At 50.9% G+C, this 26,988-nt stretch overlaps 1 protein-coding gene across 2 annotated transcripts; it reads left to right on the top strand.

Annotated features, from left to right (window-relative positions):
* Positions 1 to 12,819: 12,819 nt before the first annotated feature.
* On the top strand, positions 12,820 to 19,534 carry MCHR1 (melanin concentrating hormone receptor 1). 2 transcript variants are annotated; one of them, XM_039716239.1, is made up of 2 exons: positions 12,820 to 13,683; positions 17,078 to 19,534. In XM_039716239.1, exons 1-2 carry the CDS (start codon positions 13,398 to 13,400, stop codon positions 18,121 to 18,123), a joined length of 1,332 nt encoding a protein of 443 aa, XP_039572173.1. In that variant the 5' UTR covers positions 12,820 to 13,397; the 3' UTR covers positions 18,124 to 19,534. The 2 variants fall into 2 exon arrangements, with proteins under 2 accessions (XP_039572173.1, XP_039572172.1); XM_039716238.1 differs by having other exon boundaries at positions 17,075 to 19,534.
* Positions 19,535 to 26,988: the final 7,454 nt, after the last annotated feature.

Raw genomic sequence — 26,988 nt, 5'->3', positions numbered from 1 at the left:
GGAAATCCCTCCCCGGCCCGGCCTGATTGGAAAAGCCCGGCGGGTTGTGCGGCGGGGCCGGGCCGGGGCGGCTGTCACTCACCGTGATGCGGCGCCGAGCGGGGCAGGGGCCGGGCCGCCCATCCCGCCGCACCGGCACCGCTCCGCCCCCCTCGGGGCTGCCCCGGGCTCCCGGGCACCGGCTCGCTGGGAAGGGGGTCCGGCTGCACGCACAGAGCGGTCCGGTGCCGGCGATGGGGAGCGGGACCGGCGTGGTACGCGACCGATGCTCCGGGACCGGCGGGGCTCGGGACCGAACTGGTGCGAGGTTCCCCATTGTCCATCCAGGACCGAGCCGGTGGTTCGGGGCCGGCTCCCTTGGGAATCCTCCATCCTCCTCAATCCAGCTCCGAGCCGGCATCGACCGAGCTCCGGTCACGGGCAGCGTACGGGACCGAGCGAGTGCTCGATGCGGGCTCGGCCCGGTGCTACGGGACGGACCTCGGGGCGAGGCCCCCCATCACCGACCCAGGAGCAACACGGTGGTCTGGGAACCAGCCCTCGCCCCCTTTCAGCCCCAGCCCTTTGCCTGCTCTGCCCCCAGCCCCTTTGGCAGAGGGGCTGCATAATGCCACTGATAGCTCCCATGGGACCAAAATCCAGCGATCCCCAGCTGTCCAAGCCCCAAATTAATCCTACTCTCACAAAGCACTAAAACCACCAAAAATCACCCATTTCTGCCAATCTTCAGCAGAAGCAGCAGAGACAAGTGCTCCTTCGAGCGCAGTTATTTCAAAACAAGAGATTGCCTAATAAAGCTGGACAGTTTTTGTTGCATGATACCGCCGGATTATCATCAACTAATCAGATTAAAAACACACGGAGGCTTTGGTTTTATTCACTAAATGGCCAGCCCATGGCTCCCTGGGGGAGTTGCAAAAATCCCACACCTCTTCAAACCAGGCCCCCGAGACATTTCACCAAATGATGGTTTCATGAGCAGCCCCAATGAGGGGGATCCTTGGCAAGGAGGAGGGACTGATGTCTCCAGACACACCCTGTCTTTTCAGCTCGGGAATAAAGAGATTATTATGCACATCTAATTATAAATGTCAACATTTTATGGCTGCTGTGCTGAAGCACGAAGCTCTAAGTAGCCCTGCTAGAAAGGGCTGTGAAGTGAAAGGTCTTGTTATTCCTCCTCTGAGTTTTTCCAGAGCTTGTAAAGCGCAGTGACATTTATAATAATCCCCTGAATTTATGTGGCACCTTTGGTCCTTCTAAGGATCTTAATTAAGCTTTGCAGCTCCCTGAGCACAGACTAAACCCACTTTGCAAAAGAGGAGCCCAGGTCCTGTTTGGTACAAAATGTGTGTCCCATTTCAGGCAGGGGAAGGACTTTTTCACCCCAACAACCTCCAGCACATGTTGTTATAGTAAGGGCACAGCACCCTGACATCCCCAGCCAAAGTGGCTAAAGCTGGGTAATTCAAACTTTAATCCCTGGTGTCACACAAGCCTTTGGAATGGTGGGTGCCACTGGAGGGGTTTACTAGAAATCAACAATTTCTACTGCAACCTTCAAACATTTAACCACATATTGCCAGTCCTGACACTGCACCAAAGCCCAGCACCTTCCCTCTATGGCCCTGCCTGCAGGGAGTGCAGCAGCCCCCATTTCCCCCCGTGAATCCCAATTTTCCAGCCACTCTTGAAGGTTGAACAGCTAGTTGGTGACATGAGCACAAAGAGCTGCCAGTGGCTTCAGCCGTGTCCACCTTGCAGAGCTGACAGACCCCCCCTATGACATTTATTCCCCCGTGCCTGCAGAGCAGGTGCTGACTGAGTTTTCACTGCAGAGAAAGTCCTTTAACAATTCACCCCCTTCTATGCACGAGACGTTTTAGAGTCTAGGGGGGTTCAAGGTGCAGGCACAGTTGTGTGGGCAGCTCTGCCCTCAGCCTCTGCACAAAGGTGCCCAAGACAGCACTGACCTGTGTTCCCCACTTTGGCCGAGGGGCCCGGGGGCTCCAGCCGGGTCGGGCTGCTCAGTTCTGCAGGGCCCTGGGTCCTGCTTGCAGCTCCTCAGGTCGATGTTGCCATCTAGAGGTCCCTGCTACGGCGATCCTCTCATTGTGAAGTATTAGGAAGGAGGGTGTTGGTTTTTTTGTTTTAATTCAATGCAACAATTCAAAGCAGTTTTATTAGGTTAGCCCATGTCTTGGGTGGCTGCAGCTCATCCTGGCTTGTCTCACAGCTCCTGCAGCTGTGCAAACCCCTGCTTTCTGCTCTGACATTGTTTTGAGATGGGGTAAAACACTCAAAAGACATGCATTTGCTGCCCAGCGTGGAAGCAGCCACACTGGCAGAAGCAATACACACAGTGGTATCCACAGCAGCTTCATGGCCAGTGCTGGCTCCAAGTGAGGCTGTGACAGACATGGCTCCAAATTTTGGAGTGCAAGACTCCCAGTCCCAAATCTCACCAAATCTTGGAAGTTCATGGCCATTTCATCCTCATTGAGGGGGAAGGAAGGCCTGTACCAGACATCCAAAACATTTAAAGTATGTTATGAACCAGCTGGATGGAAATTCACTTCCCCCCTTTCAGCAGAGGCTCAGGCTTCTCTTTCAGTGCTGGTTTTTTAAAGTGTGCCCATCTTGACCCCAGGCCCTGCTGCAGTCCCAGGGCTGCCTCTCAGACAAGGGAGCGATGGCAGTTTGATGCCCACGGCAAGGGGTGTGCAGACACCACTGTCCAAACGCCCCCAGTTCAGGGTCAGCACAGGGCTGATGTCTGGCACCTGCACAAGGGCAGCACCCCATGGCAGAGGCTGTGCTGGGCCACAGGATCCGTCCTGCAGGGAGAGGAGTGCAGGCTGAGGATGAAGCAGGGCAAGGAAGGACCTCTCCTGCACCGAATCAGGCATGCCAGAAAGCAGGTTATTGCCCAGATTTAAAGCCACCCACAGGAGCCCTTCCTGCAGCTCCTGACATTTATTCACACATCACCTGGCTCCCTGAGCGTTGAGGGGTGATGGGTGTCCCACTGCTGGGCTTTGCTCATGTCCTTAAGCATCCCAGCAAGTTTCAGTCTCATTCCTCATCCTCAGAAGTCACATCCTGTCCCCACGGAGCCTTTTCTGTACAGGGATCCATCTCGTCCCACATTAAATCCAGGCCAGGCATTTCCCACCCTGCTCAGCACTCCACCTTGCAGGCACCAGTGTGGAGGGCAAAGTGAGAGCAGGACAGAGGATCTGGACACAAAGGTGCTTATGTAGGTATTTACTCCATTGCTTCTTACACACCCTCCTGGCAATAGCTGCTGCTGGAAGCAGTCCAAGGAGATGAATTAGGGAGCTTGATCAAGAGAGAGATGCACTGCCCACAAGGAGGAGGAAGAGGATCACAGCTCCCTCCCAGAGACCAGCCTCTGGCAGACAAAGATTTGGGCTGGTTTGGCCCCGGACATCCCCTGCCATGCCACAGCACAGCTGCTGCCTGCAGCTGGCCACTGCCACCAGGAGGGCTTCAGTGCCAGGATACATCCCAGACCCAAGCCAGAACTCTGACACAGCTGCATGAACTCGTGCCCTGTGAAGCTGAACATCAGCCTTAGTGTGAAATGCAGCAGTGGCTGCCCTTAGCAGAGCTGGTGGGACCTGCTGGTGGCAAAGAGCTACAGAAACCCAGACAGGTAGTGGTGGTTTAGGAAGCTCTGCTCTGGTAGTATCTTTTGCAACAAATAGTTTCCCCCCACAGAAGTAATCAGGTAACCAACCCCTTGCTACATCATTCCGGGCTGGCAGTCCAGCTCTGAGCTCCCTTGAAAAGCAGCTCCAGAGCCCTGGCTGGAACACGTGCAAGCCAGGAATTACAGCCTGCACCAACCCCTGCCCTGGCACAGCAAACCCAAATCCTTCCCCTGAATCCCTGTGGGAACTCGGGCAGGTGCTGGCATAGGGCTCCTTCCCACGTGCCAGTTCCTGGCTCCCTCCAGACTCACCCCTCCAGGTACACGTGAGCTGCTGTTCACACTGCCCTCTTCACTCTGCCTTCCTCTTCTTCGTCCCCCTCCAGCCTCCCTGTGCTGACAGTCACTTCTTTCTGGTCTTGTGCCTTTCTTTTCTTGCTGTCTCCCTTGCTCAGTCCCTCACTCGGGAAATTAAAGATAATCCTCCCTTTTTTTGCAGCCGGATTCCCTGTTTAACATTCGCTGCATGTGCTTGCACTGATTCAAAATGGGATTAGACTTTCTGTTGCTTTGATGTCATTTGGGCTTTGCACTTAAGGCAGAAGGGGGAAAGAAAATGTCTGTTAACAAACCTCTTGGATTCCACCCCATCCACTTGCATCCATCCTGGAAATGAAGGTCAGGCACATTTACCTGCAGAAACTGAGCCCCCATCTAGGACTGATGTGGGGGGAATGAACCAACTGACAACTGCAGCAGCGCACTCCCTGCACGCGGACCTTTTTCTCTGGAAACACCCAAACATCGCTCTGGCTCCGTTATCATCCAGCTGCGTGGAGGCTGAATGGCTCCCATGAGGAGGGAGGTGTCATTAATCATCAGAAAACCACAACTCGCTGGCTGTCAGTGGATATTGCAGCCTCCAGCTGCCGTGCAGCGGGGAGCGCGTGGGCCACCGGCAGCGCTCCAGCGGGTCGGGGCTCAGGGCTGCCCGGGGAACACCCCGAGCTGCTCGTTCCTAAGGGGGAGCAGGGGCTGCAGGGTGGCTCTGCTGGACATCCACATCCTGGGGTACAGTTCATGACTTTCCAGGGCATTTCCCTCTGCTTCCTCAGGCTTGAACTTCTCCGCCTTTGGAAGACAAGGATTTGGGGTTGTTCTTACTGCTGGTCCTTCCAACACCGGTACGGAGCAGATGAAGAACATTTTTCTCATCTTGCCTGAAAACATTTTGCTTTGCTTCCAAGACACGACTCCTCAAATCTGTGATGTCCAAAGCGGCACAGTTCACAGGTGGAACAGGATCTCACACCAGAAAAGAGCTTTTCACAAGGGATTCTGCAGAGCCATGGCCAGGGCTGGGATGTGACAGTGGATCCTATTCCTGCTTATCCAGGACAGTCCATAGTCTCCAGAGACTCACAGATGGCTTCTGCTGCCTAATGCTCCTTCTCCATTCCCACCAGAGCTTCTCTTCACAGGCAGCTGTGTCTCCTCTGGGTAACAGGCAGATCTGGGGGCTGCATAACTGGAGATGTTCCAATGTCCCTGAAACCATCCCAGGACCTTCTGCACATTGTTTAGAAGAGCAGCTCCATGGATGAGCCCCATCCAGCCATGACCAGAACCCACCTCACAGCCCTGAGCCCCTGGGGAGGCACAGCCAGCACCAGCAGAGCAGAAGTGGGGACACACCTAGGCAATCCTGGAGCTCTGGCAGCTGTAATCCCTGTCACCCACACCACATCACTGTGCTGCGGCCCTGACTGGCACTGCCACCACGCTGGGCTTCCTTCAGGACTGTCCAGGGACTCAGGACGTGCCTCTGCCAACAGCACAGCGTCTAATCCATTTTGCCTGGTGAACACATTCACAGACTTGATTAATGTCTGCAATGAGCTCCATCCATCATCAGGGAGTAAAGGAGATTAACTCTGCAGCATGCCTGCCTTGCGTTGATCCCATTCTCCAGGCCTCCTGATTAACAGCAAGGCCGCCTTATCTGCCAGGCCAGGAAACACGAGGATCCAGGCTGTGTGTGGATGGAGGGCCAGGAAACACCAGGATCCAGGCTGTGTGTGGATGGAGGGCCAGGAAACACCAGGATCCAGGCTGTGTGTGGATGGAGGGCCAGGGAACATGAGGATCCAGGCTGCCTGTGGATGGAGGGCCAGGAAACACGAGGATCTGGGCAGCCTGTGGATGGAGGGAAGCTGTGGGAGCTCAGGAGCAGACAGGACAGTGCTGGCACAGCCACAGCACACTGTCATCGGGGCCATGCTGCTGCATCTCTGCTCCCCACGCTGCCAGCTCTGCTTCCCATTCCTACTGATCCCTCCGTTCCCATTGCTCCCTCTCTTTCTTCCTCCTGGTCCTTCCCAGCCATGCTGACAGGAAGGAGAGCAGCAACTGGAGCACTGGTGCATCCATGGAGGAATTCATGGAAACCAAAGTCCGGGGCTCCATTTTCCCTGGATGGGTCAGCAGGGAAGATGTCATTCCCCATCCATAGAGGGAATTCAGATGAGTTGATTCAGCAAGGCCGCCTTATCTGCCAGGCCAGGAAACACGAGGATCCAGGCTGTGTGTGGATGGAGGGCCAGGAAACACCAGGATCCAGGCTGTGTGTGGATGGAGGGCCAGGAAACACCAGGATCCAGGCTGTGTGTGGATGGAGGGCCAGGGAACACAAGGATCCGGGCTGCCTGTGGATGGAGGGAAGCTGTGGGAGCTCAGGAGCAGACAGGACAGTGCTGGCACAGCCACAGCACACTGTCATCGGGGCCATGCTGCTGCATCTCTGCTCCCCACGCTGCCAGCTCTGCTTCCCATTCCTACTGATCCCTCCGTTCCCATTGCTCCCTCTCTTTCTTCCTCCTGGTCCTTCCCAGCCATGCTGACAGGAAGGAGAGCAGCAACTGGAGCACTGGTGCATCCATGGAGGAATTCATGGAAACCAAAGTCCGGGGCTCCATTTTCCCTGGATGGGTCAGCAGGGAAGATGTCATTCCCCATCCATAGAGGGAATTCAGATGAGTTGATTTGGAGGAACCTGGAATAACCCAGGCAAATACCTTCCTGTGGGTGGGGGCGAGCTGGGCTGTGGAGAGCGGCCGCTCGGCCGAGCCCTTCCCGGGAGGACACGCGTGTTTAGTGGATGCAGGAATTAGCAGAGCCATCTGGATGGGCTCCAGCTCCCGCCCCTGGTCGCTGCTGATGCTTCATTAACAGCTTCCTTCTTTCAGCTCTGTCTCCTCAGCTTTTGCTGCGATCAGCTGGGCTGGAGTTTTGTTGTCTTGGGTTTTTTCCAAGTGGAAATTATTTCTCATTTCTTTTAACAATCAGGACAGAGAGAAAGAGACAGGAGAGGAAGGAATTTCTAGGAGATGAAAGGGCAGGATTAAGGACACGGCTTTCACTTTGTTATCCCTCTAGTGTGGCTAAGAAATTCCTTTCAGAAGAAGGCTTTAATTAACTATGATTTCTGATGGGAATAAATCCTGGACCTAGAGATAGGTCTGGCTTCTTGGGTCTGCTGACAACCCCAGCTGCAACCTCAGCAGCCCAGATTTGTACACACACACACATAGTCTTACACAAAACACAGCACGTTTAAAATGACTTTGCAAAGGCACCGACTGTCACCCCAGTCTGGAAAATAAGGATCAGAGGAAAAAACCCCAGACATTAGCAGGCCACTGTGCACGGTGCCAGTGGAAAGATGATCTGAGTGCACTGAACCATGGGGCTATGGTGGCTCAAGATGTGGGAAGGGGCCTTTTGCACAGAGTAATAACCCAGGGCAGGAGGCAATAGAAATATCTCTGTTGCCTCCTGGACCAACAGCCCTTCTCACACAGCAGGAAAAATCAGGGGAAGAGGAGAGAAAGTCACCCAGTGGCAAACTGGGACATTTAGAAAGCATCGCAGTGATGTATTTGCATCTTCCACTGCCGCAAAACCTCCAGGAACTGAGTCAATCAAAAATAACATTCAGGGCTGATTTTAATCCAGATGAACTCTCTCCAAATATTTTAAGGCAACCAGCAAAATGGCCAGCTTCTGCTTGCTTAACCCTTCTCCTGGAACCTGCACTGATTCTGAAAGAAAGCACCATTGGAGAAAGCATCTTTTCTGTGAGCTTGACCTGCAGAACTGGATGTGGTACCAGGCCTGTTCATCCCCAGCATCACCCTGGTCACCTCCCTGTGCCCTAACTCTGTCCTTACTCCCTCAGTGCTTCTGCAGCTCAACTTTCTGTGCAGATCTGGACATGAAAGATGAAGAACCTGCACAGGTTTCCAGAGGAAGCCTTGCCCCCAGTTTACACAACAACAGTAACTCCTGCCAGGGAAACATCTCAGCAGGTCCCTCTGAGAGCCACATTTACCTTTTTCTGAGCCATGTTAAACAGGGAGCTCACACTGGATGCACATCTTGCTCCTCTCCCATCTTTCCAACTAATGAACTCCCAGCTGATAACAAGTGCTGGCTGCTGCTGCTGGAGCATCTGCCTCTGCTCTGTGTTTAACAGCCCAAGAGGCAAAGCACTTTGCTGATTATTGTTTTCATAAGTGAGCATCGTTTTACTTTTTCATTATCATTTTAAAAGGTTCCCACCTCTTCCACTGCCCTGAGCCACTGCCTCCAACCCCAGCAGATGCCTCTGTGCCCTGCAGTGGCACAGGGAACATATGGTTGGTTTCCCTGGGGGGAATTGGAGAGGAAAGGAACATCTGGCTGCTCCAGCAACCCAGCTGCTGAGGTGAGCAGAGCTTTTCCTGCAGGGGCCTGCAGGTCTGTGTCAGGAGGGTTTCCCATCCCATGCTACCACTGCTTACAGCCCCCTTGACACAAGGCTTTGGTCTCACTTGGGATTTAATGCCTTATTAATTTTACAGATTTTGTGCTTGTTCACATCTTCTGCAAACTAAAAATTTCCTCTGACATGCTGTATCAAATGTTTTACTGGATTTTAGGTAGATTTAAAAAATCAACCATTACTGCTTTCTTCCACCCCACCACCCCTTCTGAGGACTAGGCAGCAGGATTGCAGTCTCTGGTTATAAAACACCGCTTTTTTTTATTAGCTCTGTCATAAATCCTTACACTTGGATTTGCAATTTCATGTGACAGCTCTTTCCAGACTTTGAATGGAGTTTATCTCATTTCACTGACTTGAACCTCTCAAGATTTTCCCTTTTGCTTCATCTTGGATCTGTAATTTCCATTTCCATTTCCATTTCCAAGCTTAACAACATCCTAATTCTCATTGAAAAGAAGGATGGCATAGCACTCATTTTGGGTTGGGCAGACACCAATTCTTGATCATCAACCCTCCACATCAGTCCTCCTGTTCTGTCTCCTCTTGAGCTCCATGAGCAGTTATCCACAAGCCACAGATCCAAGTTAAAACTTTCTTCCCCTCAGTTCAGACTCAGGAGGAATTCAGGTTACAGCTGCCTTCTCCTTGTGCTAATGCCTGTTCTTGTAAAGGGGAATCAGTGACTAACAACAAATACATACCCTGAGGCAGGATTTGTCTCCCTGAGGGCTCCTGGCTGCTCCTGTCCAACGTCAAGATGTGCTGGCAGCTTCTTATCTCCGACAAGGACACCGGGATCTGCCCAATTCACCAAGCACACATGCACATCCCTGACCTCAGCTCATCGGCTGACCCGGCCTGACAGCCTCTCACAGGGCAAGTCCTGCTTAGCCCCTTGTTAATTTTGGCTGTGCCTTTGTCTCTGGGATCCTCTGACCTTTAGCAATGAAAACAAAACCACAGAAGGTGCTGCCCTGGCCTTTGGCTCGCTGAGAGCAGTGGGATGGGCAAAGGCTGAGGGCTTAAACCTCAAATTAGCAGTGTGGGACTGGAATGAGCCAGGCAGCTTGGACCTGTCATTTCAAGGGCAGGAACCAGTAGGGAGAGAGGCGGTCATCATCTGGTTTCAGATAAATGCCCACTTTGTGTTAATTAATTAGAAATCCAGCACAGATAACAGAGGAGCTTAGATGACCATTTAGCTGAAGAATTCCTGTAAAGCCACATGTGGCTATTGAGCAGCTGAGAAAGGGAATTCACCTGCTGCTTTCATTAGAGATGCTCATGTCTAAGGGAAGGCAGAGCCTGGGAGTTGGGAAATCAGGATTTGCTCAGGGCTCAGTCTCCTTGTTCGTTAATAGCAGCTCAGGGCAGAACTGCATCACACACTAGCACTGACCTGAATCAAGTCAGGCACCAACGCAACATCAGCTTCTGTCCAACCTGCCAGACCATACATACAGCTGTGCACATCTGGATCAATGACAGCAGCATGTGAGTCACCACCAAACTGCCTTCACAAACCTACTCCTCCAAACATTTGCGTTTTCTGCGTTTAGTTTTTTAATCAGATCATTACATTCAGTACACATCCCTCTGTGGAGATACAAAAGTTGTGCTGAGATAGACATTGCAGGAGGATGGATAAGATGCTGCCTAAACCAGGGCTGTTGTAGAGAGAATTGCTGTAAATTTTTGACCTCAAGCTCAGCGTGTGGCTTTAGGGAAATTGTTTAAGTTTGCTATCACTTCTTATCTACAGGGAAGGAAAATGTTATGTGGCAAAGACCCACTTTCCAGAATCAAAGGAGATAAAATGGAACAGCAGTTGGAAACTGCTTTACCAATCTTGCCTGGAAAGAAGGGAGACTGATGTGCAGCTATCAGACAAAGACAGCACTCAGGCAGCATGGAGGGCTGATGCACCATGTCTAACACATCCTGAGTGAGATCATCCCTATCCCTAAGGCCACTGCAAGAGAAAAACTTCACCACTAGGCTACTTGATCAATGTAATCACAGTCAAAGAGCTAAGCAATAAAAATGCAGAGACCCATTCAGTAAGTCTGGAGTCGTGAGTAAGGAGAGCAGTGAGTTCAAGGGGAGGATTTGCAACTTGGCTCTTAGCAAAGGCTTCTCTCTCCAGAGTGCAAATCAGAGCAGCAGCCAGGTGCTAAATAAATATTTAGCAAATGAGAAAGTCTGCCATTTAATGAGAAATTATTTGGTGAAACCAGCTGGGGAAATGGTTTCAGTAGCATGGTAACAGAAGCCAGTGCTGCTCTCTGCCCCACGGGATGCTGCGGTTCCACCCGCGTTGCGTAAGTCAGGATCTCCAGCTGGGACAGGCACAGGAAATATAACTCATTACTGAAATGCAAGAGCCTTTCAGGGTTAAACCGCTGTTAGACCAGCCAGATTCATTCCCTGGTTGCAGAATTTGCCTAGCAGCAGCTTTGGATGATTACTATCTTTCTTCATAACAGCGACGTTGCAGACAGGATGGTCTAAGTGTAGTGGTGATGCCAAGTTTGTAGGAAGAAGTAATTTTTCTTTCTTTTATGTTCAAGGGCTGAGCTCCATTTCCTCACTTTTATCTACATCATTAGGCTGTCAAGATGGCAGTTCCCTGTCTAAATGTTAATTACTATATCTCTCTCTTAAGAGGTGTTTTCAAGGGGTTAGTGCCTCAATCTTCCTTGTAATTACATGCAGTGGTTAGCGCAACTCATCGGCTGTATCCCAAGGTCCCCTGAGAGCTCATCCCTGCTGCAGTTTCCAGTAGATGAACACTCACAGAACCAGTCCTTCAGAGAGCTGCTGTCTCCAAGTGTTCAGGCAGATAATGAGCCGATTACTGTGCCTGCTCCTGCTGCCGACGGTGAGCTCTGTGCACAGACAGGCTGAGCATCACCAGTTGCTGCAGCTCAAATTCCTCCCTTCTCTCTACCCCTTCAAACTCGGCAAAACTCTGCACAACCAGTCCCTCCCAGGGGCAAGAACTTCCAGATTATTGACAAAGCAAAAAAGGGAAAAACAAACGTTGTCAAAGCCTGAATATAGGAGCCCAGTAATGAAACAGTGACACAGAAATGGTGGTGAGGCAGATCTCAGGTGCTGAGCATGACTTTGTCATAGCAGGGACAGAGCTGCTGTGGGTTTTTATGCCTCTACAGCTGAGAAGAGGGAATTACACCTTCCTTATGTGTGAGGCTTTTCTAAGTGAACAGCAATAGCTGAGATTGCAAAATAAAATTAAAGTTGTGCTTTGGAACAACTGCTATATTTAAATGTCAGATTCTTTCTTTGAAAGCTATAAGATACCACATTCCTCTTCAGGGAAAGTGAGTAGGAGTCTGTCTGTGGAGGGAAAATGTTTGCAATAGCAACTGCCTACCAGTTTCCTATGCAAACACTCCTAAACCATACTTCAAGCCTGGAAAAAATTAAATTATCTGAAGGCACTCTCCAGAGGACATCACCCTGTTCACAACACTCCAACACTCACACACAAACCACTGCTTGCTTTGCAGCAGTAACCACAGACAGATGATCATTTATGTTTATCCAAGATGTGAAGGAAACAGTTTTTAAAGAAAATATTAACTGAGAAACATCACCTTTCAACAAGGTGTATATGTTCAAAATTTAGATACCACAGATACCTGCCATGGAAAAAACCTCACAGGCAAATCACTGACTGAAGCAACTCCAGAGACTCAATTTGGCCTCAGCCTGTCTCTGATTTCTAAGAGCTTCAATGCCAGGGCAAAATGTGCACCAGGTTTCTGTCTGCTGCTGGCCCACTAGAGGACAACCTAATAATGATGAACTCCTTTGGGTTACACAAAAATGGCCCATACTGGGACTGCTGCTGCCAAATCTGGCTGGCAGGCCATGCTGGGATTGCTGCTCTGTGTGTGCTGGGCCTCCCTTTTACAGGTACAGATTGATTCCCTCAGAATTATGAAGTTCCACAAAATGTCTTCTGCAGTTGATGCCATGACAGAAAGAAAGAGACAGAAGCAGGGGAGATTTCCAGACAGACATATGTCATTTTTATAAAGCAAACCATATCCACTGCAAGGTGCTCTGCCACCGAGAAAACCCTGCCTGTTGCTGCTGGATTTCTCACAGGCTTCTGACATGATATCATTTTTTTTTTTCAGTCCAGGAAGTGCTCCGAGGTACAGAACGATCTGTTTGCCTTGGTAACGTGTGATTTATCAAATCGTAATGCAGGAATCCATCTCATGTATAAACAGCAGCCGGGAGCACAAGACAATCATCAGCTCAAAGCCACAGAAAAGCACAGGCTACAGCTCTGGCAAGGCAAGGAAAAGGAGTAAAACAGCTCCTCAAAACCCAAGGGAGACCTTGCCTAGTATTTTTAAGGCAAATAGAAGACGAATAAAATCTGAGCTAGCAACAGAGCTAATTTCTTGAGCTAGGAAGCAAATGAGCTGCGGCAAGAAGCAGAACAGCAGAAAACAGCAGAGAATTAATTACAAGTGAAGTATCTCAGGTTAGAATTGGAGTTAGAGGCGTTGGAGGGTGAAAGCAACAGTTTTCAGTGGGTAGTTTGCTTCCTTAACATCCTTCAGCCCCACTGGGGCTGTGCCTATGGCTCGGGGATGAAAAGTTCGTGTGTCTGTAAAGAGAAAAAGACACACTGAAGGCGGAACAGAGCTACTTAAAAGAAAAAGAAAAAAAAAAAGACCAAAAAAAAAAAAAAAAAAAAAATTGATACTCCTCCTGACGCCGGCGAGCGCAGGCTGGCTGCGGCCGGGAGGGCACAGATGCCAGCCATCCCTGGGGTGTGATGTGAAGGGGCACTGCCCAGCCCCCGTGTCGCCCCCGCCCTCCCTGCCCGCGGCGGCGCCGGGGGATGCTCGGATGCTCGCCCCCGGCTCGCCTGCCCGAGTCAGCTGCTGCTGGATGTCAGAGCCCGCCCGGGCTCGGCGGGGCGGCAGCGGAACCGAGCGCAGCCGAGCCTCAGCCGCGGCTGCCGCCTCTGGGAGGGCTCCTTCCTCCTCCTCCTCCTCTTTTCCCGCTGGGGGAGCGGCGCATCCCCCCGCGGAGCCGCCGGGGGAACTTGCCCAACTTTCTCCATCGCTCGCTGCCATGGCTCCCGGCAACTCCTCCCGCAACTTCTCGGTGCCGGAGGCTCGGAACGGCTCAGGTAAGGGGGGCCGGGGCTCGGGGGGGCTGCGGGTGACGGGGCTGGGACCCCCGGGCCGGGCCGCCTTCAGCACCCGAGGGCGGACAGCGCCGGGGGCACGGGCCGGGAGCGGGGCTGCGGGACCCTGCGGGCACAGCCCCGGGCACCGCACCGGGCACCGCACCGGGCACCGCACCGGGACACAGCCCCGGGACACCGCACCGGGACACAGCCCCGGGACACCGCACCGGGCACCGCACCGGGCACCGCACCGGGACACAGCCCCGGGACACAGCCCCGGGACACCGCACAGGGCACCGCACCGGGCACCGCACCGGGCACCGCAGCGGGCACCGCCCCGGGACACCGGCCCTTCGGCTGCCAGCCGCTACCTGCTGGCTGCCAGGCAGCAAACTCCAGCAGCCCGCAGGTCCTGGCTGCTGGGGAGGGAGGAACCAGCCCGGCTAGACAGGGAGGGAGGCACAGAAAAGATGAGATAGCGCTGGAGAGGGATGTAGAGATCCTTATCCTTTTTTCCACACGACCCTGTTTTCAAATCAATAGTTTAGGGTCGTGCAATACAGTTCTCAGTGGTTCAGCTCTTCAACAGAAGGTGGTTTATACGTGGTTTTTGACTCTTTCTGTGCCAGCACAGTCCTTTAGAAACCAAAAGTGTGGTTTTCTGAAAGCGTGGTTTTCTAAAAGTGTAGTTTTCTGAAAGTGTGGTTTTCTGAAACCATGGTTTTCTGAAAGCGTGGTTTCCTTCTGAAATGCAGTGAAGGTGAAGTCTCTTACATATCAGGGTATGGCTTAGAACGACAAGCACCTCAGAGAAAAAAAAAATTAGCCCGGTCCTCATTCAGTTCACATAGTACAGCCCCTTTGGGACTTTAAGAAAAAATGTCAGGGCAGCCACAGACCTACAAACAAGGACAAATCAATGCCTGAAGTAGCTGCTTAAATACAAAATATATTCACTTGGTTATGCACAAAAGCAGTACTAAAAATTCAGATTCAATGATGTCTCAAGATGAAAGAGTCTTTAGAAAAGACAGAACTTTTGAGTATTTGATATATGTGCTCTTCTGACTCCAGCCTATAAAATACACATGAACTACAGCTTCAAATTAGTGCAGCTAATAATTCATGCAAGTCTTGCTTGTACAGACAGCATCAGCAGGACAGGTGCTACAGCACTGCACAGCCCACCTCTCACACAAAGCCTTTGGGCCTGCACACATCCTGCTTTGGGGCTGGCTGAGCTCATTCCAAATGTTATGGGATTGCCATGAGCACTGGATCGATTATACAGCAGGAAAGGGACATTTTGTCCCAATTTCCAGCTAACCATGTGGCATTTATGTTTCGCTCCAACAATCCTTTCCAACCACATTCACAGAGTTTGTGGTTAAAAGAAAGGAGATCAGAATTCATAACAGTTCCATGCAGAAGTGCAGGACCAGAATCATCATCTTCCAGTTTCTAGTCCTCCATCTTCCAGCAGTAAGGAGGCTTGAGATATCTTTGGATGCCCAAGGGTGCCAGATTTCAAGAGGGTGCTGATGGCTGTAGGTTGTCTACTAAAAATCTCATAGCAGGGGACATTTCTTTGCATTAATGGGCCACCAGGAGGAACAGGGACCACTTAAACCCCCACAAATAGTCTGGACAAGGCTTTTTTGTCTTATCAGCCAAGCCTGGCTTCCACCTTCAGGCCCCTGCTAGTTCTCCTGTGCCTCACTGGCTGCTTTACAGCACCTGCAGAGAGGCTTACCAATAAAATGGTGCAGGAACTGCTTTATTGGGTTCTGGCATTAGCCTCGTTCATGCCTAAGCTCACTGCTGCCTAATGCCAAAAGGACTGAGCCAGTGGCAGCTCCTCATGGCCACTTCTAAGAGCACTGATCTATGGCACACACATTTCCAGCCACAGGCCAGCAGTGTAGCCTCAGTTATCTTGCTAATTCTGTCAAACTTCTCTGTCACACCAAAGCAAATGTGGAGAAGTTTGTACTCAAGAATTCCAGAGGTCAAAGTCAGCAAATACCACTTCAGCAAACAGACACCGCTTTGGCAAAGACTACACCTGGAGTATCTTATTCCACTTAATCTAATTGTCAAGATTTCCCTAGGTTCTCTTGGAGGAGGCTTCCCCACTTCTGCTGCTAAGGAGATGGAACAGCTCAGTGACTGAAAGCATTTCCAATTAACAGCACATTGAATCATCTGCAATTCAATGAAAGGCAGCCTAGCTGAGGGGCTGTCACGCACAGTCCTTGTAACATAAATAACTCACACAAAACCATTTCCTAGAAAAAAAAAACCCACCAGGTCTCATAGGAAAGGAATAACGATATTAAAGGAGATTTCAGCTAAGAAAGGCTGTTTTAGACTTCAGCACACAGGAACCCTGCAGAACAGAGAGCACCACCATCACTGCCTTCGACACCACCAAGAGCTTGTGGCTTCAAAATGTGATTTTACACCCAGGTGAGGGACAAGGCCAATGCAAATTTGATTATGTTTGGGGGTCCCACCCCAAAGAGCAACAGTCAAGCATTGGTGTGGATAAGCTGAGTATTATCAGGCAAGAATTTTGCCTTGGAAATCCATCCACATCCAGAACTCAAAGACAGCTTTAAGCTGTTTTTCTCCTAGACAATCCCTGTGGAAGGGCCCCTCTGAAACATACTCCCAACCCTTGTCTGGCTACATACTTGGATTTCTTTGTAGGAAAGACACAAGAGAAAGGGAGAGAGTCAGGGAAGGAAGACGGAAAGAAGAATGTTCTCTGGCCTAACCTTGGTAAGAGAACAGGGGCACAGCCAGGGTACAGTCCCAGATCTCACAATACAGATAAGCATGAGGTGTCTGCCTGCATGGCCAATGAACTCTGTGTCTCATACCATACAACAGATAAACTGAAGCTTTCTGACAGCAGCTTGAGCATTGAGTTTATCCAGATTTTGGCACCCACAGAAAGGCTTTACTTCTCCAGTGTGGGAAGCACAAGCTGCCTCACCCACTCCCCTCAAAAACAGCTAAAACCACTTCATGGAATAAAAGTTATTCTCAACTCTGTCAGGTGCTGGTGGATGCAGAGGCATACCAGCCAGAGGTTAATCCCTCTAAAAAGGGCTGGGGAGTTGCAGAACAGGACAGAAGCACATCAGGAGAGCTGAGGAAAGATGCCTGCACATAGCCAGGTCTGGACATGCTGCACATACTGAGAGGCAGAGAAGGAAGTGCCAAATCCCCAGCCTAGCCTCTCCAAGTGCTGGAAAGGGTATTAAAAATCATTCCAATCTATGGTTTTGATGGGGATGGGTCCATTTGCAGGACAGGGCAAGCACACCGGATTGGAAAGAGGTTGTCTCTGGGTTGCACTCACTGCTTTGGTTTGTTTTGGCAGTAGCAGAGAAGCCAGCACCACACACCAACGTGATCATGCCCAGTCTCTTCAGCATCATCTGCTTCCTGGGCATCATGGGGAACCTCATTGTGATCTTCACTATCGTCAAGAAGAAGAAGCTGAGGTGCAAGCAGACCGTGCCTGATATTTTCATCTTCAACCTCTCCATCGTGGACCTCCTCTTCCTCCTGGGCATGCCCTTCCTCATCCACCAGCTCTTAGGCAACGGCTCATGGTACTTTGGAGCTCCCCTGTGCACCATCATCACCGCCCTGGACACGAACAGCCAGATCACCAGCACCAACATCCTCACAGTGATGACGCTGGACCGATACCTGGCCACCGTCTACCCCCTCAAGTCCACCTCCGTGCGGACGCCGTGCGTCGCGGCTCTCGTCATCTGCCTGGTGTGGCTCCTGTCCTTCCTGACCATCATTCCCGTGTGGATGTACGCGGGCCTCATGCCCCTGGAGGACGGGACCGTGCGCTGCGCCCTCCTGCTGCCCAACCCAGAGACCGACATCTACTGGTTCACCCTCTACCAGTTCATGCTGGCCTTTGCTGTGCCCTTGGTCATCATCTGCGTGGTCTACTTCAAGATCCTCCAGCACATGGCCACCACCGTGGTGCCGCTGCCCCAGAGGAGCCTCCGGGTGCGCACCAAGAAGGTCACCCGAATGGCAGTGGCCATCTGTTCCGCCTTTTTTATTTGCTGGGCTCCCTTCTACATCCTCCAGCTGGTTCACCTGGGCATCGACACCCCATCCATGGCCTTCCTTTACGCCTACAACTTCGCCATCAGCTTGGGCTACGCCAACAGCTGCCTCAACCCCTTCCTCTACATCGCCCTCAGCGAGACCTTCAAGCGCCAGTTCCTGGTGGCCATCCGCCCCGCCAAAGAGCCCTGTCGCAACAGCAGCTCTGCCAACAACAACAGCATGACAGAGGCCAGTGTGTGCCTGAAGCTGGCGTCAGAATCCACCCAGCAGACGCAGTTTCAGGAGGACTTTTCCCCACGCTCGCTGCCGGTGACTGTGGCTGTTCACTAGGGCACTCTGAAGGGTGATCCAGAAAGCCTCTGCATCGGTGATTTGATGGGGGAGCAGCAGCTTCAGGCAAGTCTAGGAGATGCCTATGGACTACAGACTTCCACCTCCAAAATGCAGGTGCCTGTCTTTTCCATTACTCTGTTCCTGCACTGCTCCCAGCCTATGAGATTCTGTGTGCTGCCATTTTTCACCTTGCACAGGAGGACTCTGCCAGCACTGGGCCCCCAAAGAGGATGAATGGAAGAGAGAGGAAAGGACAGAAAGAGGATTTCCGGGGGGAATATTCACCCTACAAGAGTAAAACCTCTATCAACACTGCCCAACCATTCCTCATCTCTTGGCCCAACCAGGGTTCCTAAGCAGCTTGTCAACACAGAGCTTCTTCATTCAAGCTTGAACCTTTGAACCACAATGTCTTTTTTTTTTTTTTTTTTTTTTGTAAGTAATCTGTGTACTTTGCTGGCTGTGCTGATATTCTAGAAGCACAGAGCAAAGAGATCTCGGGGACAGAAGTCTCACCTAGCCCTGTTGCTTGGCTTTTCAGTCCAGCCCCATCTGCCTCCAGTGGGCTGTATTGTTTGGCAACCAAAACACTTCAAGAGTTGGCTCATTTTGATGCTAATCCCAAATATTTCAAGCAAAATAAGACACATAATAATCACACTGCTTCAAGGGACTCCAAAGAATTCTCAAAAGTGCTGCTGCTAACACCAGCTTTGTGGTTTTTCATGCCAATGAACAGATTTTCACAGTGCTAGTTCTTCATGCTGCTCTTGTGCCTCACAGTCTGCACGGCCATTGGGGAACCCCCGGCAGAGGGTTTTAAGCAGGACTAAAAATCACAATCTGTGGAGAGAGAAGCTGTGAGAAAGCAGCTCAGGGGAAGCAGAGTTGCTTATGCAGCTTCCTCAAAAATAACAAATGCTTTACACTAAGTTAAAAGAGGGAAAATTAAATGTCTGTGTGTTGTATATGCAGCTTTAACAGTCGGAGGTTAGGAAGTAACTCTGCTCATTATAAAGTAGAGAAAAGACAGCAGAGATCAGCTCAAAGCAGGGATTACACCAACAGCCTGTGCTGGGCTCCACAGGGACCACGCAGGCATTGTTCAGCACTTTGTCAGACATGGAGGGACTGGTTACTGTAGATGGATTTAATTTAAAGAATTAAAAAGATCAAACAGTCCAAAGGAATTTGTTATACCACACTTAGGGTTTCACAGCACCAGCCACCCACGATATGCTGAGAACAGAATTTCACCCTTACTCAGCTCCAAAGCAAAACTGGTCACCTGCACAGGATGTCCTAAGCCACACACACACACAGGTGTCCCTAAGGCATCACATCACACTTGTAAGTGCACTCAAGTACAGTCAATATTTCAGCCTACACCCTTAGAGAGCACACAGCCATTCGCTCACCTCTGGGATCAAAGCAGTCAGGTGTGCAACACCAGCACCTCTGACACCATCAGATCCAGCACGTTGCCTTCTGAGTCATTGGACAAGCCTCAGGACAGGGTCTCTCTGTATTTTCCTCCAGGCTCTGTCCAAACCAGCACATCCAGACCGTGACTGAGATTATCTTGTGGATTTTCCGCCTCCGTTTCCCCAGCCAACGAAGCCAGACACCTGCAGAACTTTCAAGCTTTATGGCTCAAAAAGTCTTTGCTCCGTTTAAACTGCCAGGAATTTTCACCTGCTGTTTTTCATGGAGCTGCTTTGCTCTTTGGTCAGAACTCTCCCTGAAGGGCTCGGATGGAGCGAAGGTCGAGGAGGATGTGTGCTGTGCCAGCCAGACTTGCCCTCGGGACAAGGGAAGCTATTGTGTTACCTTTCTCCCATGAGGCAGGGAAGGGAAGAACTGGCACACTTTTCTGGGAAAGGAGGTGGTAATGACTGGGTGGGTGTTTCTTCCTCTAGTGCCAGCCATAAGGAAAGGATGAGAGGTGAAAACAGCCTGAGTTATCGGGGCTCTGGCAGAGAGCAGCATTGAAGATATTATCTCGCTTACACAGTAAAGGTGTTTATGGTCGAACGAGTCTGTTCCCATCTGAAGTGAGTCGGTCTGAACGGTGTGGCCAAGCCATGTGCTGAAAACCACAGGGGCAAGTGGGCTAAGCAAGAAGGGAGGCCACCCCAGCACCAAGGGGTGCAGCACGCAGGGAGGGTTTTGTGGGGCAGACCTTCCCCAGATCTCATCACGCTGAAGTCAACACACCAGTCCAACACTGAGCACAACACAGGCACCTTCCCAGCTTGCAGTCCTGTAGATCTCATCTGTGTGAGGTGGAAAGCCGTACTGGAGAGACTGGTCCCATCACCATGGAGAAAGCTTCCAGTCAGCCAGTGTCCCAGGAGAAGCCTGTTCCCCTTCCCACTACCCTGCAAAGGCTCATGGTTTCATTCCCTCATGTTTCTCCTGCCTGTCCTGAAGGGGTTTCCTAGTCCAAATGTTTAAATACTGGCTGTGGGGTCCTTCCCTTTCCATGTACATCCATAAAAGTTGACAAATACTCCCTGAGAAGACAAGGATATGGACACCTGTGTGTGTATGGAGAGGCCAGGAAGAAAGGCACAGACAGGAAGCAAACTAGCAAAGGACACAGCCAGCATAGAACTTTTGTCAGCTTCCCAAAATCACCCCAAGGCACAGGGCAAGGTGAACAAAAGCCTGTCCTTAGGAGGATCAAATGCCTTTAGAGGTGTCACTCTACCTGGACGTTAAGGCAAGGCCTTCCAGGAGCTACACAGTCTCTGTGCACCTTGGTGTCACCTCCTCCAAACATCCTATCCCTTTTCCAACTTTTTCAGAGCTGGCTTTATTCAGTCAGAGAGTCCATTGACATTCTGGTTTGTGTTCAGCTTTACCCCTTTGTCCCTCTGCTCTTTGTGTTTATTATGTGATCTCCTGTCTCAGTGCCTTGGTTACCAAGAGCAGAGCCTGAATAAAGGGAATTGCAAAGTAGGGAAGGGCCCAGCTCCTCGTGCAGGGATGGAGAGCCCTGAGTGCTGCCCGAGAGGCGCCGTGAGAAGGGCAGAGATAAGGCAGCTCATTTCCCAGCAGTCCTGCTTCCCATACACAGCCCACTTTCTATCTTGAGAGAAATCAAAGGGAAATCCAGCTGAAAAAACAGGGGAAAAACACCCACAAAACCAAAGGGTGGTAGAAAAACTATTCAATCTGGTTTTTTCAGATCAACAGCCTGCTATGCTTGAGGAGACAAATTTCCTCTGCTCATTTTGCCAGCACTTCTCCCATGTGTTTGTGAGCTGCCTTGTCAGACAGCAGGGCGACAGATGGGTTCACTCTCCAGCCCCTCCTCTTCCCCTCATTGTCCTCAGAGGTGCAAGTGAAGCCACATGTCACAGCTCTGCTCTTGATAAACTCTCACAGAAGGGCAGATGGTCCAGTTACTTTTACTCCTACTTTCCCTCCTAGTGACAAAGCCATCCTTGGCTGGTCGTGGCAGGATTCAGTTACCTCTATTCCTCTCTCCACCTCCTTGTGTCCCCACAGGCAGCAAAATAAACTCCTGCCTTCCCCCAGTCACAGCTCTGCCAAGCCACCCCTGGAGCTGAGCTCCCTGGGGCCCAGCTGGTGACATCCTGCCCTGGACACCCCTCTCCACCCAAAGTCTGCACAGCTAAACCTGCCCAGGAGAAAACCTGAGCCGTGATGGAGCACACGGACGGAGGCTGCAGGGTGGGGAGAAGGGAAAGGTGCGGTGACTCACTGGCCCCTGGGACACAGCCAGAGCCTGACTAATCCTGTTTCCTCAGCCCTCCTGGGCTGCTAATTGAATGCATTTCATTCAGCAGACTCACCGGTGGGAGAGGAGCCACGTGGCAGGTACGGATACGTTCCCAGCCCTGAACTCACCGCTCCTAAATCCTCCTGCCACATGCAGGGACCACACAGCAGTGCCCTGCCCTGCTCACCCCCTGTCAGCAAGGCAGCACAGCCAAACCCCCACAGCCTTTCCACTGGCTCCAGCCCTGCTGAGAGGGTGGGGAGGGGCAGCAAAAAGGAAACACAACCACAGGGGAGAATAAAGGGGGAAGGATGTCTCATCCTCAGCCCCATTCTCTCAGTGAAGGGCTTCTCCAGAATCTGCATTGAACAGGGAACTCACTGTACCACCGGGGAAAAAACTTTGCTAAGAGATGTGGATAATTGCAGGAGGGCATGGGAGAGGACACCAGCTCAGAGCTTTTGTCCCTATCCATATCCTCTTTGGGGAACAGCTCCTATGATCATACAGGACACAATAATCGTTCCTGTCACATCTTTCTACCAGTAGGGCTGCCTTGGCTATGGAAAGCACCACTCCTGCTGTCCCAGTCTGGCTCAGGGACAGCAGCAGCCCTGGTTCCCCCCAAAGGGAAGAGCTGGGCTCCAACAACTGCAGAGTCACCCTTGAGAAGTGTCCTCAGCGTGGCAGTGCACAGGGCAGTGCTTCCAGAGGCACTTGAGGAGTGCTGAGGACAAGCACACCAGAGAAGCCATCAGGGTGTCACCTCAGTGCCTCTCCCCATCCCTACACACTGCTGGAGTCAGGTCCATGCTCCCTGGGGTCCCTGCTCTGCTCTCCAAAGCCAAGTCACTGCCTCAGCCTCGCCCTGCCCACAGCTCCAGCACCACTGGGGGCTCAAGGCCTCGTCCTGCAGGTCCACACGGGGTCAGTCCTCTGGGAATGAGAGCCAGGTTCTGCCCATCACACCAGGGTGAATGGACACCAGAGCACTGAGGGGGTTTCAGCACACCAGGGAGCAGATCCTACCCCAGACACCAATTGTTCATGGTCCAGTACTGCATTGCAATAGGATCTGCATCCACAGAAATGCATTTGGGGCAATGATTTTTCCAAGTTTCAGTTAAACCAAAACTGGAGCGTGTCCCTGTTTAAGCTTTAAACCTTATTTCTTCCACTTGAAACAGAGTTAACAGATGAGTCAGCCCTTCCCTCCAACCTGTGCTCTTGTGTCCCCTGCAGGTTTCCACTCACACAGTAAGCAGCCGGAGAGTCAGTGGCATCCATTTAATTATTCTGGTGTTTAGTTACTACTCAGTTGCCTTTGCTGAGTCTGGAGGAGCTCTTACAATTATCTCCCTACACATGGTGCTGTAAGCACAGCAGCTCAGAAACACTGATCTGCCATTCCCTGCCCCACCAGACACTTCAGGGCAGAGAGCAGAGCTCTCCTTAGGCAGCCACAGCAAGGAAGGCTCCTGCCCCATCCAGGAGCAGGATGTCTCACACCCACGTCCCACTCCAGCCTCCAATCCTCTACCCCCTTCTCCCATGGGGCTTGAACACAGAAAAGCAAATTCTAACATTTTCATGCACATTTTGGCACAGAGGACTCAATAGGGATAGGCAGAGGGATGGAAACAGTGGGTTAACACAAGTTATCACTGATGAGAGTTTCTAAAAGTTCTTATTGACTTACTCCTTTAGGAGCTTTGCTCTTGGAGGTGCACCTTCTCCAGCAGCCAGGTCCCTCCCACCATGAAATTGAAAGAGATGGTGAAAGGAGCAGACTGTTCACATCAGGGCTCCCTGTCCTCCTTCCTCTCAGCTTGTGAATTAAGACCTAAATTTCAATTTGCACAAAACCTTTCGGGGACTTAACTCCCTCCCACTTTTGTTTTCCTTAAAGGTCAACTCGTTACAGCCACCTAGATTCCAGCTAGGATTTCATCTTAGACCTTCAAGTGCTCTGGACTTGTACATTTGTTATGTTATCAACACAGGAACTATTGGAGAAGAAAAAGAAAAGAGTAAAATGTCACCTCTGAGAGTGAGAACAAGCCCTTTGCTTTCATTCAGATCCAGATATTTTTCCTCAGCCAACTGCTGCCACTAAAGAAAGCACATGAACATTTGCTCCCAGGCTGTGCCAGCCACAGCCCCCAGTCAGTACTGGGGGGCTCAGGTCTCAGAACAAACACTGGCAGCTCAATGAGAAAGGGCTCATTTGCTGTAATTAATATTCAGCCTTTCTGCAGCATGGGAAACATCGATTGTTCCGTGAGAAATAAATCATGTGTCTTTCTTGGGAGGATTTTAATGAACCCCCCCTCCCCTCCCCTTTTCCTGACACTCAGGCTCAGAGTAAAAGGAAAAAAAATAAAAACAACATTCCAGCATCTCCCCATCAACCATGTAGTGGCCCAATCAGGCTAATTAAGATGTCTCCTGTGTGCTGAGGGAGGCTTTCCCCAGCAAATCCAGCCCCACTGTTCATTATATTGCCACAGCACAGCTAATTACTCCTGGCTTTAGTGGGGAGAGGAGCAGACCAGCCTTGTGTGCAGCTGGGAGAAGGGCTGTGCTGGGTACAGTCAGGTTCTGCCCTTCTCTCTGGCCCTACCAGCTCTCCTGGAGCTCTGGAGAAGAGGCTGAGCTGGGGAGTTATCTCTCATAAGAAGAGCATCATAAAGACCTAAACACTCTGGGTACACCTTTATTTTATATTCAAACTTACCCTGACACCTTCAACAACAGGGAACCTGCCTTGAGCATGCTCTGGGACCAAACCAGCCCTCCCAAGGGTGTGGGTACCTGTTCCAAAGGATGGCACCCTGCAGAAGTGCACCCAGGGGCAAGGGCAGCACTGCCCAGCTCCCAGTGGCACCAGGGAATGGGGCACAGGGAGATCCTGAGCCTCCTCTCACTCACCACTGCTTCCTCTGAGATTAAGGACATGGGATTAGAGAAAAGCCAAGCCAAACAAGGTCTGAGTCATGCCAAAAGCTTCTTCTGGCTGCCTAAGACTCAGGGCTCTGATTTCACCACCAAAATGAGCTGCTAAGAAGGCAAGCTGACATGTTGCTGTCTTCTAGTCCCTGAGTCTAAAAATCTCAGATGTTTTACAAGTATTTATGACCCAAACCTCAGAGAAGGCTGGAGACAGTAGAATAATGAGGATCATTTTATCCTTGCAAAGTGGGGGCCGTTGTCTCAGATAAAATCTTCAGTACTGCTGAGAAAAGCAACTGCTTTTCTTGACTGCCCTTAAGTAGAGGAAAGGAAAACAGGAGAGAGCAGTGGGTGGCTCAAGGAAAGACAAAGCCACCAGTGACAGACCAAAGCTGCTGAGGAGCTGCAGCACCAGGGACCAGCAGAGCAGCTGAGCCTTGATGTGTTAGACACAGCACAACCCCCATTCCTCTAATCTCCCCAAATCACCTCATGGTCCTAATCCTCTAAAATGTGCTTATTTAAAAGCTCCAAAGATCTCAGATCTTTGGCATGGGCTGGGGGAGATGGCCCAGCAGTGAGTGTTGCTTCAGATGAGTACAAGACAGGGTGACCTGCAGCTGATGTACAGAATTGCTCACAGGAAACAGATTCCAGGAGCCAGGGAGGAGCTGGGATACCTAGATCTGCCAGCTGTGCTCTCCAGGAGTGTTTAACCCCTTCTTTAAAGAGGAATGGGATAACTCTGGAGGACATCAAGTTCTAAATTCCACAGTTCCTTTAGTCTGCTCCTTCCTTGCCTTGATGATGAGCTAGAAAATAGAAAAGGGATGGGGAAAAAAAGGAGGAATCTGGGATAGCACTGACAGCAGTGAGCTGGCACCTGGCTGTGTCATCTGGAAAAGGCTGGACAGTTTTCACCCAATAACAGGGAATGAGAGATCTTTAAACAAGATCCATGGCCAAGGGTGATGGTACAGGCAGTGGGAAGGAAAAGATGCAGGGAAGAGCTAAGGACTTGGCAAAGAGAGGAGTCAGCACTGTTTGTGCCACTTGGGGAGTGGAAATAGTCAAGAGAAGGGAGCAGCACCCCTGGGAGGATTGCTCTAAGCTCCAGAAGGAGCAATGGGGACTGGACATTCAGAGTGCAAGACATTCAGCACTGAGGGAAGGGCAGCCAAAGGGAAACAATCTTCTTGTTCTTTATGAAAGAAAGAATTGGTGGGGTTTCTTCTTTTTAAATATACCACCTCCAGAAGTTAGCTCCTGCTACTTTCTCTTAGGGAATAAAATTAAAAAACCCTCAGTCAATTCCAAGCCCTTCAAGCACACTCTGAGAATAGAATTATTGAGCTGTTTAAAACCAGAAGCAAGTTTTACCAAAATCTATTGCACACTGTTGCCTTGTTAGTGGCTCTGCAGGACAGTTGATTTTGGCTGTTTATAATCCTCCAGTCCAACTGGCACAGGGGTTTCAGCACCTGTCCAGGCTCCCCCACCAGGCATTCCCTGGCCATGCTGCTGCCAAAACACCCCACACAGCAAAGTAAACCAAATAAATCACAAAATGTCAGCAAGGGGATGCTGGCAACACAACCATCTAGCACAGGAATGGAACATCCTTCCTGGGCCTGTAAGAGTTTCTGGTCTGCACATTTCCATTTCCTCCCTGACAGACAAAAACACTTTGACTGGTCGGAGTGAAGCTGGTGCTTGGAGCATCTCTGCTGAGATACTGCAGAAGTTGGGTGCTTGAACTGAATGAACACTTAATTCTGTGCCCTGGATTTAGGAAAGGTCCCTGCCCTCTTACACCTCTACCTAAAAGCAGTTGCCTTTTTTGGGCTGAACCTGAAAGGGGCATCTGCATCCCCTGAGGGCTGGCACACACCTGGCTGTGACTCCAGCTTCCCCCAGGTTTGTTTCCATAACCATCCTTCGGGGTCAAGCAGGGACATTGTTTCAGCAAAGTTTCCTTTTCTTCTGGGGATTTATTATTGATGTTTCTATGGTTCCCATCTTCTCCCATTTGCACTGCAGTGTGCAAATTGAGGGAACTTTCCAATTGCAAACCCATAGCACGAAGGAACTATATATATAAAAACACACTTTGTTTTTATTTATTACATTTGTGTGGAGGGACAAATTCTCATTGTGCT

The sequence above is a fragment of the Passer montanus genome, unplaced genomic scaffold (genome assembly GCF_014805655.1).
Source record: "Passer montanus isolate IOZ18808 unplaced genomic scaffold, ASM1480565v1 scaffold35, whole genome shotgun sequence".
Taxonomy (NCBI): domain Eukaryota; kingdom Metazoa; phylum Chordata; class Aves; order Passeriformes; family Passeridae; genus Passer; species Passer montanus.
This window is presented reverse-complemented; position numbering and strand designations above follow the sequence as displayed.